We start from the raw sequence: 12584 nt of genomic DNA on the forward strand, positions 1-12584 counted from the left end.
CTAATCCGCTTTCTTATTTGCTCATAATCACTGTGATCAAGGACGTTAGAAGCACCTAAGGCAATCTGCATAAAATTTAGCACAGGAGGCTGTATTGAACATCTGAGAGCACTAGTGGAAAAGGGGACGGGGGCCAACAATGGAAAGCACTGCTTCTAATATAGGAAATGAGAAATTTGCAAAAATTAGAGGGAACAAAGAGAAGAAGAGCTGTAAAATCTCTCCTTTAATAGCCAGGCATGTCAGATGTCTTCTTTTCTGACACATTTGGAAGGTACAGATCATTGTTATTTGCAAATCATATTCTTTCCAGGTTGGAAATCTTCTGGGAGGGAGGTGCCAAAATCTAAGCTTCTTTCCACAAACCAGTCGTTATCAGATCACTGTCAAATAATTGCAGATTCATTTTTATGACTGTGAAGATGTTTCCTCAGTGATTAATTAGGCCTGCATACTGTAATCAGGGCATGCTGGGTAGTATTTTATTCTAGAATGAATGCACTGTTGAAAAATCATGACTCTTAGATAAAAGGGATATCTATTTTTTCACATTCTGTTACTGATGTCTAGGGAAATTCTACCAGCACCTTTTGCCTTTTCTCAAGAAGAACCTGGAAGTCAGAGCATGGGGTGTGTGGCCACAAGCTCGCTGTGCCTTTTCCTTCCTGGAAAGCTGGAAGCACTCAGCCTGGTCACAGAGGCATTAGCCATTTTGTTCCGAGCTGCTACAGCCTGGTAAAGATCAGACTGGTTGCTCACAGAAAGTTACATTTGTTCTTTCTGTTTTCTTTGTTGTTCCCTCAGACCAAAAGTAGAAGGCTGTCATTTGTGTTAGCCGAAACAGAAGAGTGCCTGAGCTGGAGGAAAAAGGCATTCACAAACAAGCAGGAAAGGACACAAGGAAGCATCCAAGGTCATGTGGCCTGACTGGCGTCATCCTATTTCAGTTTCACAACACTTGTTTCTTTTATCCATTGTTTCTCCTGAGGTTTTTCTTCAGACCATATGCAGATGAACTCTCCCCAGTTCACTCCTCCTAGCAGAGGTCAGTACGAAATGGCTGCTGTGACCTGCTGCGGTCTGGGTCTGTTCCCTCCTGTTATGTTTTGATGGTGGGAGAACAGCCTTCAATTTGCCATGCAATGTAAGGTTTTTCTGGCAGTCTGTGCTCTGCTGCAGTCCACTTCTAAAATTATTTCTCCAGATAGGCTTATGGTAATTTGATGACCCATCAGCGCATGGAAAGTTCAAAATCTGGCTCCCAAAGTCTACAGTAATAACAGTTAATTCTTATATAGTGCATTGTAGCTATATAAGCACTTTATGAAGCAATTTTAGTATTATTATTCCCATGTCACAGACAGCAAAACAGACAGAGTGTCACCACGGCTGAGCCAGGAAGAGAACCCAGAGCTCTGGCTGTTTGCCCTCTCCGTGCTGCATTTTGGTATTAGTTAAGGCAGTGGTTAAAATAAAACACTGCCCAGCAAATCACTGATGTAGAAATATTTACGGGGCACAATTCAGTGTAAGCCAATGCATTGCCATCGACTTTATTAGAGTGACATTTGCCGATACCCCAAGCAATTATTCTTGGAAAGCCAGGTCCGTACCTTGGCAGCAGTCTGGTACAGTACAGTGAAGAGCACGAGGCAGGAAGGAGAGGTGACTTTGAGTCAGGTAACCCTGCCTGGTCGAGAGAGGAAAATGGTCTGCAGCACCACACACAGCCACAACCAGTTGGCTCCAAGTGGCTGTAGTCAGACGTTGTTCAGACACAGCCCAGGGCGTGGGCACAGTCACCCCATGGTGACCGACAATGATAAAATAAACAGCTGGCTCCTGCCAGCCACGAGTGTGGGATTTTTTATTTTATTTATTTTTATTTTTTTTTTGTGCTTCTTGAAAGTTTAGAGCTGTGCAAAGAGGTGAATGTTGGGAGACAAAAAATCTTCTTTAGGTCAGTGAAATATATTCAGCATTGTCTGTAATTAGGGGGGGTTTAACTTCACCACGGTGTAGGAGGCATGCCTGGAAGCGGCGCAGCCCCAGTGCCCCAAAGCCCTCAGCTCTCTGCTCGCTGTTTGACAGCAATCTAATTGTGCCAGCCGTGCCATTTGCTTGGAGTTACTGATCTCAGTGACACAAATGCCCGGCTCCTGTGCTGGACAGGAGCCACCAGCTCATTTCACACAAGCAGCACAAGAGTAACCAGGGTACAAATCCCCAGGCTGAGGCACAGGGCAAGCCACTGGCGTTTAGCTGCCAGCATGGCCTGCTGGCAGGGCACCCGGGCTGAGGATCAGACTTACCGTTCGGATCAAACTGCAACAGATTCTAATCTTCGGCAAGAGATTTTAGCCCAGAAGAGCAGCAGCATTGGTTAAAATACCCCAAATTATCACCTGAATCCAAATGTCCAAAATCTGACGCCACCGACTTCACCCTGCTCCAAACCCCTTGGTGTCATTTTTTACGCCTCTGATCTGGAACTAAGGCCACACGGGGGCAGTACAGGGGGGAAGTAAAGTCCACAGATAGGAATTTAACAATAAACCTGAGTTTCCTGTCTTGTCATGAAATCTGGAGAGGTAGAACAGTTTCTACTTAGCAAAGTGGCCTGTATTTATCCCACTAAGTCCAGATAAATATTTCCATTCAGCCTCCTCTCTTTTCCTCTGTCTTTTCTCCCTCCTTACTTTTTATTTCCTTCCCACCTGCGTGAATCTCTCTGCTAGAGCTGTAGCTCTGAAGCGCTTTAGAGACTGAGACTTCGGTGCACTTTGCTTTGCAAATACACAGTGATTGGGCTCCCAACAGGAGAAAAACTGTATGAGATGTGGAAAGTGATATGCCACGCCCGCAGTTTGAGGGGTGAACATTTTGTGCTGGAGCAAAGTCTCCAGGACTGTGGTTAAACACTCATGGTTTCCATCATATAAACCAAAAATGCAAAATCCCCTCAGAAAGCAAACAAGAGCAATGACCGTGTGTTAGCCAAGCATCATTTTTGCATTATTTCCCTAGACTAGGAAACATATTTTTCAGTACCTCTCAGCTAAGCCCTTTTCCCCCTCAAACCCTCAATAGGGTTCATTCCTCTAAATCACTGGGACAGCTGTTCAAGTGCTTTTTTTTTTAAGATGAAAGCAGACAGAATTTTTAAAATCCTCTAGTTTGGTTTTACTCTGAACATGTTCTTAATACATGCAGTATGTATTTACACAAACTCAGGAGTCCTAATTTAAGTTTGTATTGGAATTCACCGATCACCTTGCTCCACTATCATCTTTAAAAGATAAATCTCCTAGGATATATTCACAATATTCCACAATTTCTTTATATTCAATGTTGGTTTCATAAGCAATTGATTATTTTAAAATTGATATTTCCATCACATACAATTAGATGCAGTGATAAATGGAAGAGCTCTCTCAGATCCTTAAGGAAATGTCCCATTTTCTAATCATCACACTCAGCATCCTGTTCAAAGATGGATTTTTATCCATTACATGCTTTTTCTCCTGCTGTGCAATTCTTACTAAAGCAGAGAATTGTATTCTTTTATTTCAACATGCTCTGCATTACATCCCCTGTATCGTCCTTGCTAGCCACAGCTGTGACACTGTATCCTCTAAGAAAGCAAGAAAATTAATGTGGTAGAACATTTCTTCCACAGAATTATGCTTTTCAGGGTATTCCTTCATGAGATCCTGCAAAATAGCCTTACAATATTCTCAGTCACAATTGATGCTAAGGCAACAAAGACCACTCCAACTGTTTCTGCATACTGTCTAAGCCTTTTCTTGAGCAGTGGTTTTGTACCTGCCCCTATATCCAATCAATTAAATCCCATGTTAGGACTTCATTTTTATTTTTGCATCCTTCCAAATTCCTACCTGATTACATGGACCTGTTTTACCGTATGAGTTCCAGTATACAGAAGACTACTGTGCATATTTGATCTGCATACCAGCTAATGCATCTGTGGTTATAACAGGAAATCTGATCCATCTCATACACAGTTCCTGTACTCTGCTCTAAAGTCAGCTTCGAAGTAATTGGTTGTTACAGGGCAAAATACCAGTCTCTTTTAAAGGAATGACAAATCAGCCTTTGACTTATAAATGGCCAGGATTTGGGCCTAAATCTTTTCTGTCTTCTGTCTCTGATAGTTTGCTATAATTTGAGAGAACCAGTTCTGCTGATTTTGGGTACACAAATGTTATGGTTGTCTTATAGAGAGAATAGCATTTAGCTCATAATAGTGGCCTGTATTTTTAAAGTTTAAAAGCCAATTCTGAGACCCTGTCCTAGATGCCTAAATGCGTATGTGTTTTACTTATATAGGGGATGTGTATTTTGGCACATGAATGTAGTACACAATGATCTTATTTAGCAACGTTTTTAAGAACATGCCAGTTTTGCAAAACCAAGCACTCAAATATGTCAGAGAGTTGTGTCTTCTGTTGAAGAGGACATACGACGGAGAAATGTTAGCTTGTGATATCTATTCACTGTTCCCAAGGAGTGAATCTTCATTAAAGTCTTTTTTCAACTTTCGTCTTACAAAAAAATCTTATGTTAAAGTGGAACATATCATCAAGTAAGGCACAAGGTAAGCACTTTTTTTTTTTTTTTTTTTTTTTAATGTAATGAGAAATACCTGGTGGTCTGGATGCTGTTCAGACTTGTTGGTTTATTGAGCTGCTTTTTTAACAGAGATATTAGAAATGAAAGCTTAAAATTAGATTCCTTATTATAAGATTCCTTGTCACATATGACTGAGAATATTTGTGAAAACACAAATTGGTTCACGTGAGAGGCTTAGGAATCTACTGTTAGTTTTAATTTCCAGGTTCAGTCCTTCAAGTCAACAATCAACAATTGACTCACTCTCAGACCCAAATATTGCAGGGTTTGCTGATTTTCCTATGTGATTAAGATGTCTACATTCTATTGAAAATCAAAATGAGAATCTGTAATTCTGCTGAAATTGTTAGTAATGTACTCACTGTGTTTACTAAGAGTTTTCTATATTTTCTTTTGAAGTTTTTTCCTGATAGATAAAGTAATAAAGTCCAAGATGAGAGAGAGGTAAATGCTGTTCAGGCACCATCCTAAAGATATTTTGTAATTTAAAATATTTAACATTATGTTCTGCTATCAATGGACAGATACTTGGCAAGATTAACTAAAATAATTGTTGAAACAGGAAAACTAGCGATCATTTAACAGTGCAAAAGGCTTCTAACATGATTCAGAGCCTGTGGGAAATGTGATATGGTTGGTTAATGCTGTGTCTGCCAATTAAACAAAGCTAGTCAAATTATTCATAGCAAATAAAGTCTGCTGAAAAGTGAACCCGTTTTACTCATAGCAGCCTATTCAAAGATGACTTTTATTTCTCTAAACACACTTTTTGTTCTGGTAAGGATTAGGAGACCATCCACAATGCTCTGCAGTCTCTCTGACTGCTAAAATGCACAGGATGTGTGATTTTTTGTTCACTGCAGTTCCAGGACCCTGTACTGGCAGTGCCACTGGGTTACAGCACTGTGTCAAGACCTCACCAGCTTTCTGGAGAAGGTCCTATCTTCTTAGTTTTGCTAAGTACTAAACTGACTTTTATCCATTTAAAAATATATTTCAGTGGCAGCTTTGGTGCTGGAATAAATTTCTGCTTTTTCCTGACCATAAGCCTGCAACTCAGTGAAGGAGAAAGGAGCTGCTTACACTTAGCAGAATGGGAGAATGGAAACCCAGCCCTGCCTTCTACTTGTTTAACTCAAGTTACTCAAGAAAAAAACCTCTCCAGTACAATCTCTACTTTCAGCTATACGAGAAGATCAGCCAGTGCAGCCAGTGCTTCTACTCCCAACACAGAGACAAAAGTTAATGAAAGCAAGGTCTTTAGGTGAAAATCTGCTGCTATAGCCATTCTGTGGATTACCAGGAATGCTTTTTTTGTTAAGTGGCTCTCCCACAATTTGAACAGGATTACATAAATCACTTTTTCATTTCACTGTCTGTGCATAGACTATTCCGTTTTTCAGTGTAGTATGAAGAATAAGTGGGTAAAAGCCTCTTGTTCATACCTTACGCTGTCTCAGTCTTTCTCTCACCTTCCAGGCAGAGTATGGATCTTTTTTAAAGAAGTTGCAACACAATCAGAAGAGAATATAGAACCTTAAGAAACAATGCATTGAATTTCTGAAAAAGTTTACCAGGTTTCTCAACTTTTTTTTCCTCTACTTCTGAAAACAAAACGCAGCCTGCCAGCTAGCCTCATTGTACAGGAGCAGGTATCCCCAAAGCACTGCGCTTCCTGTTTCATGTAAATCTCCATTCTCCTTTTGTTTCCCATTTTGCTCTGCAATTTTGCAATGCTTCTCAGTGAAAGCACCTTTCCATGACAATCATTGGCCACCAGCTTCCCAGCCCATGGGCATACATTCTCTGTTCCCAAATAGTCGTAGTCTCTTTCCTTTATCCAGCTGTATCGCTGAATGCCAAGAGCTTCTCCTGTTCAGAGAACACATTTCAGCTCCCACACATTTTGGGTTTAAAATGATTTTTATGATAGCATTTATATATACAGCACCTTTTGTCCCAAAGCACTTTAAACAAATGAAAGATATACATGCTTTGCCCAGAGGTCATTTAATCCGCCACACCAATGCAGCCACCCATAGCTTGAAATACAGCAACTGTTAATAGTGCATAGCAATATAAGAGCAGTTTAGGTCAGCAAATTATGAACACATTTGTTCCCTATGAAGCTGTTGCTGTAATTTAGGAAAGGAGTAAGCAGAATAATCACTCTGTTTGGAGTTTGGCCAGGAGACCAAAATTAACAGCATTCAGACTTTAGTAAAAAATATGCAAGTGTTTCAAATGGCCACAAATTACATGGACCTAAGTTTTGTATTTAATTTGAAAGATGAATGAGCAGGTCATTTTGCTGCCAATGGGTCTGTAACTGGTTTGCCTCCGAGCCTTTTTCGATAAGTTCTTTCTACTTCTTTGTTTAACAAAGATTCTGCACTCAACATCTCTTTTCCTTCTGTATTAAATGCCTTGCAATCCCTCAGTTATAAAACCCATGCAAAAATGTATGGCAAAAACAAACAAACAAACAAAAAACCCAACAGTCATTATACTGTCCTGTGTACACTGAAAAGCCTTAATTTGTTTTAAAATAGTAATCTTGTCTTATGACCAAGAAGACCAACAGTTTTCTATTGAATTGTTTCAGGGCAAATCAGACGTCTGCTAGGAGCTTTTACTTCTACTTGCTTACCAAGACAAAGATTAGAAAGAAAAGCATCCTTTGCAATTTTAATTTGACGACTGACTGGGGTTCTGGATGCTCTAAGATGATTTGGGGTTATCCCAGGCGATTAATTATTTCTATTTCTGCCTCATGTGGAATCAAGAGTCTTATGAAAATGTCCATCAAGATCCAATAGAAGGAAAGGAATTGGCAACTATGAGGATTTACTGTCCTGCTTTCAGGAGTATTGGATGAAGGTGTTCACCCACCACCCTCCGGAATGCAATGTAGTCAGCAAGGAGTTTATGCTCTTGAGAGAAAGTAAGTCACGTATACTCATAGAGATTAGGAAGGGATTTTCACAGAAAGACCAAGTGTTTTCTTCATAGCCGTTTAGATAGATCTTGGTAAAAGTTAACATATACTTTCTACCAATTTAAAGATAATATGAACCCCCCAAGTTAGTCCAGAATGGCCAAGACCTTACTCAAAGACTAAAAGATGCAATAAAGATGTAGTCTGGAGCTTCAGGGACACGGCTGCTTTTCAGCCGTAGGCATACAGCTGCAAAGATATGCCTGAAGGCTGGTGGGCAGTGAGCCTTGGAAAAGGAAAAAGAGCAGGAAATCCAACAGGCCGGATCTCTTATTTAAAGGTCCTCACTGCAGTTTCTGATAGCCATGCACAGGACTCTACCTGCTTATGTAACGCAGAATAATGCAGAATCCCTGCCCGACTACGCACAGCATGGTGATGGTAGCACGCCAGCTATTCCCCCTTTTGTGCCTCTCAGTTACATAGACAACGGGAAATCCTGGGCCTCCCCTGTCACTGCTCAACCCCTTCACCAGGGTATAGGGCAAGAGCTCAGCTTAGCCCTGTTAGGCCATGAGCTGAAGGCCAGGCTTCAGATCGTCTTATGCCAGCACACCTTCATTGGGCAGCTGGTATCTAATGCGTGTAAGAAGCTTCTGAGTCAGAGCTGGTAAATAAATACTCCTGATATGAGCATGAACCAAACTGACATATAGTTACTTACACAAGCAAAAGCCCTAGTGCAGACACAGTTGTGTGGAGGTTGTTTTTTCTGGGAAGGCGGGGAGGGCGGGGGAAGAGCATCTCAGCCGCAGTAAGCAGGAATGTGCTGCGTCCACATTTGTAACACGCCCTTTGCTAAAGGTAGCACACCAAGACTGGCGCACCAGCAAAGCTTCATGACTGCAGATGTAGCCAGGCCTATAATCTACATTTGATCTTGGCAGTAATCTCCCACTGACATAATTGATAGGTCTGGTCTTAGTCATGGATTTCACAGAGCCTACCATTTACACTCTGACCCATAATTATATTTAGACTATACACACAACTCTGCCTGCTCAGAGAATAAAAAGCTGCACACTACATCTTTCAGGAAGACCATAGAGACTCCACACATCCATCGCTACAGACAAAATCCCTTTTCGAAGCTTTCCATCATTCTGTGCAGTAGTTATTAATATGTAGCCAACATCCTATACGTATCGTACACAGAAGACCAGGGAAATAACTACGATATGATTTCATTATCCAGGTGAAAAATGTCCTTCCTTAAAGCAATCTGGTTATTGAGGAAGTACTGCATGTTATGAGATATGACCATGATATTTCTTTCATCAAACATAATGAAGCTGGTGCAAGCAATGCGAGACTTAAAATCTCTGTGACTTTCTACCTCAGGAGGCCAATACAAAGCAGAAGGCTTTTGCAAGTTATTTTATTATAAAAGCGAGTGAGTGATATGCATGCTTAAAACACGCGCTGAGGGAATGAGAGGCTGCAAAATATTAAAGTAACCCTAGATCACATTAGCATAGCTTTGATCGGCAAGAACAGTACTGGCAATAAACTTTAGCTTTGTACTGATTTTTTTTTTTTAATTTTACCACAGTTTCTTGTAATATCCTTTGTATACCTAATCTTAACTTCAAATTCAGCATGTAAATTGACCCATTTGTTTAAGTCTGGTCTGATTTATACAGAAAATACTTTCTGTTTCTTCAAAGGTTGACTGACTGAAGTCCAAGAACTGTAGTCAAAGGGTGTTCTTTTTTCATTTAAAGTTAGCAGTTGAAGCTGAAGGATATGATGCGTGTGTTGCCTAAACGTAATATCGTTATACCATAGTAACCCAGAAAGCTCACCATATAAAATCCCTAATAATGGTGTAATGAAAATATTATTTGTGGAATTTTAAAAAGGCCATCTGACTTGCACCAGCAAAGGAGGAAGTATTTCTTCAGGTGAACCAGAGTGCCTGCCCAGGGAAAAGAATACACTCCTGAATTTTTCCATTTTCCATAGATCTGAGTTTCTGTCACTCAAAACAGTACAACAAATCTTGAAAGAAATGGAAAAATATACCTACTTCCCAGAAGGCATCATACTGGCCACTGCAGCTCAGATACTTTAAATATATTTATGGACTATATATATTGCAGTAGTTCCTCCCTTGGCAGCCCAAATTTTTAAGGAATTTTATTCACTTTCTTCTGGGACTGAAAATTATTTTCCTCATGGTTCTTTCTGTTCCAGAAAAGGATCATAATGGCATTTTGGTGTTGCTTGAAAAGGAGGTGACTGGATCTCCATGCAATACCTATGCTATGAGCTGCATCCTCAGGGCATGCCCTGGAGGTGCCACCAGCTCAGAGCCAGTGAGCGCTGAGGTATTGTTCCATCCTGCTGTATGCCATTACAGCTCACATCTCTAGCTGCCTCATTTGGTTCATTCCTTGTGAATGAAGCTCAACTCATGAAAAGTCGGGTTTTCAGTGTGCTTCCTTCCCTGCACCCACTAGTCTCAGTGCACCCGCTTTGCCTGGGTGAAGTCCAGAAACATCTTTCTTACCGCCAGTCCTATTCACAGGCACTAGCAAAACTGAGCAGCCTTTTAGGGAAACACTTTCTTCCAGAAATGGTAGTATATGTGGGCATTTTACATTTCAACTTTCCTTACTTGATACATTAGGAAACTATCCACATTGTACAATGTCAGCTGTTATCATGACCATAGTAACTGGGCCATGCAATTCATCACTAGTAGCCGTCACTAGAAAGCCAAGTGCTTCATGTAAAATTGCTTGTGCAACTTTTATTTAGCTTATCACATGCACTGAATGAATGAGGAAACATTGTCTAAATCCCTACTTCCAAGTTATTGTTTAAATCCCTTTTTTCAAGTTATTATCTAAATTCTTTGTTGTAATATTCTGTTGTATTCATTTCGGTAAGTGTTTAATTTAACATCAGGTAATTTTTTTCTTCCAAGCAATGGGATCATCTTCTCCCAAAAGCAATTCCTTTTGCCTTCTATTTTGTTCTGTATTGTTTTATAAAATAAAACCATCCCCAGGTAATCCAGACAGCTCCAGTAATAGCTCCCCAACAATGTGTCAGCAAAATGGAGGGATACATGGCTCAAAATGTAAGCCAATGCAAACCAAATACCCTATGTCCAAACCTGAGGTTGTCAAAATTCCTAATGAAGACTGTCTGTATGCGAAACACTCGATAACAGCACTGATAGCTCTCTAAGGAGCTATCTAAGCAGTAGTCATCTGCCAGTGATATAGCCTAGACATGCTTTGTGCTGAGATCTAAGATGAATATACGTATATCCCGTAATTCCAAGTAAGAACTTAATTTCATTATGTATTTTGTTCCTCTCAAAGGGAATAAATATTACAATGCATGAAACAGAGTCTCAAAAAAAGTGAAAAATTTGTAAAGAAACTATATCTAAATCAAAAAAGAATCTGGAAATGACCCCAGTTCCTAAAGGTGGACCAACTTTGCCTAATTCTAAATGGAAAACAAAACTATATGCAATGGTGTATGTTTAAACATAACCTTTTATCCTCCTACGAAGAATGATTCTTCTGGAAATTACCCTATTGCCCAAATTATTGTGTCTGCTAATTTTAAAATAGGTTATTTTTAGAGGAAAGGGACTAGAACTGCATTAAAATTGGGAATACTCAGAACCTTTGAAAACCAGAACTGTGGGCATGCGGCATGTGGGCATAATACTAAAGAACTATTCATAAAATTGTGAATTTTTAAAAATGTTCAGGATTTTTGCTGCTGTGAAATATTCTAAGATTAATTCATAACAAAAACTATCATAATCTAGCAGGAATCCCTAGGGACACTTCTAATAGCTTTTATGCAGACTTTTATTTTTTCTATAAAAAGAATTATGGAGAAATTCTGCATCCATTTAAAATTTTACATTGATATATGATCTATAAAGACATAATGGCATCCCAATTTCTTGATTTGAATTTCTTATTTCTGCAGGAAAAAGGAGTGGGAAAATATTATATCAAATATTCTGATCAATGCTCAGCCTTAAACTTCGAGTAAATGACTCATTTAATTCCTTGTGTTAACTTATCTCTTCATAAATACTGCATGGGCAGGTAAAAAGTGAGGTACCATTCTGAGGAATTTGCTGCTGCTATTTGGAGACTGTGATTTCAGAACAAGTGGAATTCGGTTTTTATCTTTTTGCATTTACAAAAACTGATGCATTTAATGTGCAATAAATTTTGTAGGGTTTCACACAGTAATTTCACTAATATGGAATAAACAGAGTGGAGGAAAGAATTTTTTAAGAATCAGTATGCTATCTTGTAGTTAGAAACACAGAAATTTCTTTCTCTAAAAAGAGAGAGGGGGAGAGAGTAAAAAATGGTCCTGTAGTTGTATAAAGAAAAAAAAAGAAAAAAAAAAATTTAGTTACAAATGGAGTTTTAAATATGTTTCAGATATCAGATTTTTGGTACTGAGCAATGATGCATCTTTATTAGGCCTTTTGTGTCAAAATGAAATTACTATAAACATAATAAAGTTTGCACTTGTGTAATGCACCAGTGACACAAAACCATGACATATTATGCAGTCTTACTGCACTTTTCGTGATGCAATTTCCCAGAGTTCATTACATGAAACAAATATATGTAATTCAAAGATATTTTAGGAACAGTATATTGAAGTAGAATGGTTTAACTAAATTCAGTAGAGAGTCTGACGAAACAAATTTACAATGCAAAGCATTTATCCAATACATTGCCAAAGTTTTGAAAATGTTTTATTTAGTGCAATGGCTTTCAATCTTTAACTTAGACTGCCCTGTCTTATTTTCTAGAGAAGGTGAATGTCCTTGAATAGCAAGTGAATGAGCTTACTTTTCTCGGTCACTTTTTGTAACATTTTGTAAATTGCCCTAAACATCTTCATATGTGATGGTAAAAAGAACATTCCCTTC

At 39.2% G+C, this 12584-nt stretch overlaps 1 protein-coding gene across 1 annotated transcript in view; it reads left to right on the plus strand.

Moving 5' to 3' along the window:
* Nucleotides 1–4493: 4493 nt before the first annotated feature.
* LIPC (lipase C, hepatic type) overlaps nucleotides 4494–12584 on the plus strand; it is a gene marked incomplete at both ends in the record, with an annotated part of 70711 nt that continues 62620 nt past the window's right edge. Inside the window, 2 exon segments of the mRNA XM_084293510.1 lie at nucleotides 4494–4577; nucleotides 4579–4618. Of these exon segments, the coding sequence (XP_084149636.1) occupies nucleotides 4494–4577; nucleotides 4579–4618 (124 nt within the window).

Source organism: Netta rufina, assembly GCF_964035555.1.
Source record: "Netta rufina genome assembly, chromosome: 11".
NCBI lineage: Eukaryota > Metazoa > Chordata > Aves > Anseriformes > Anatidae > Netta > Netta rufina.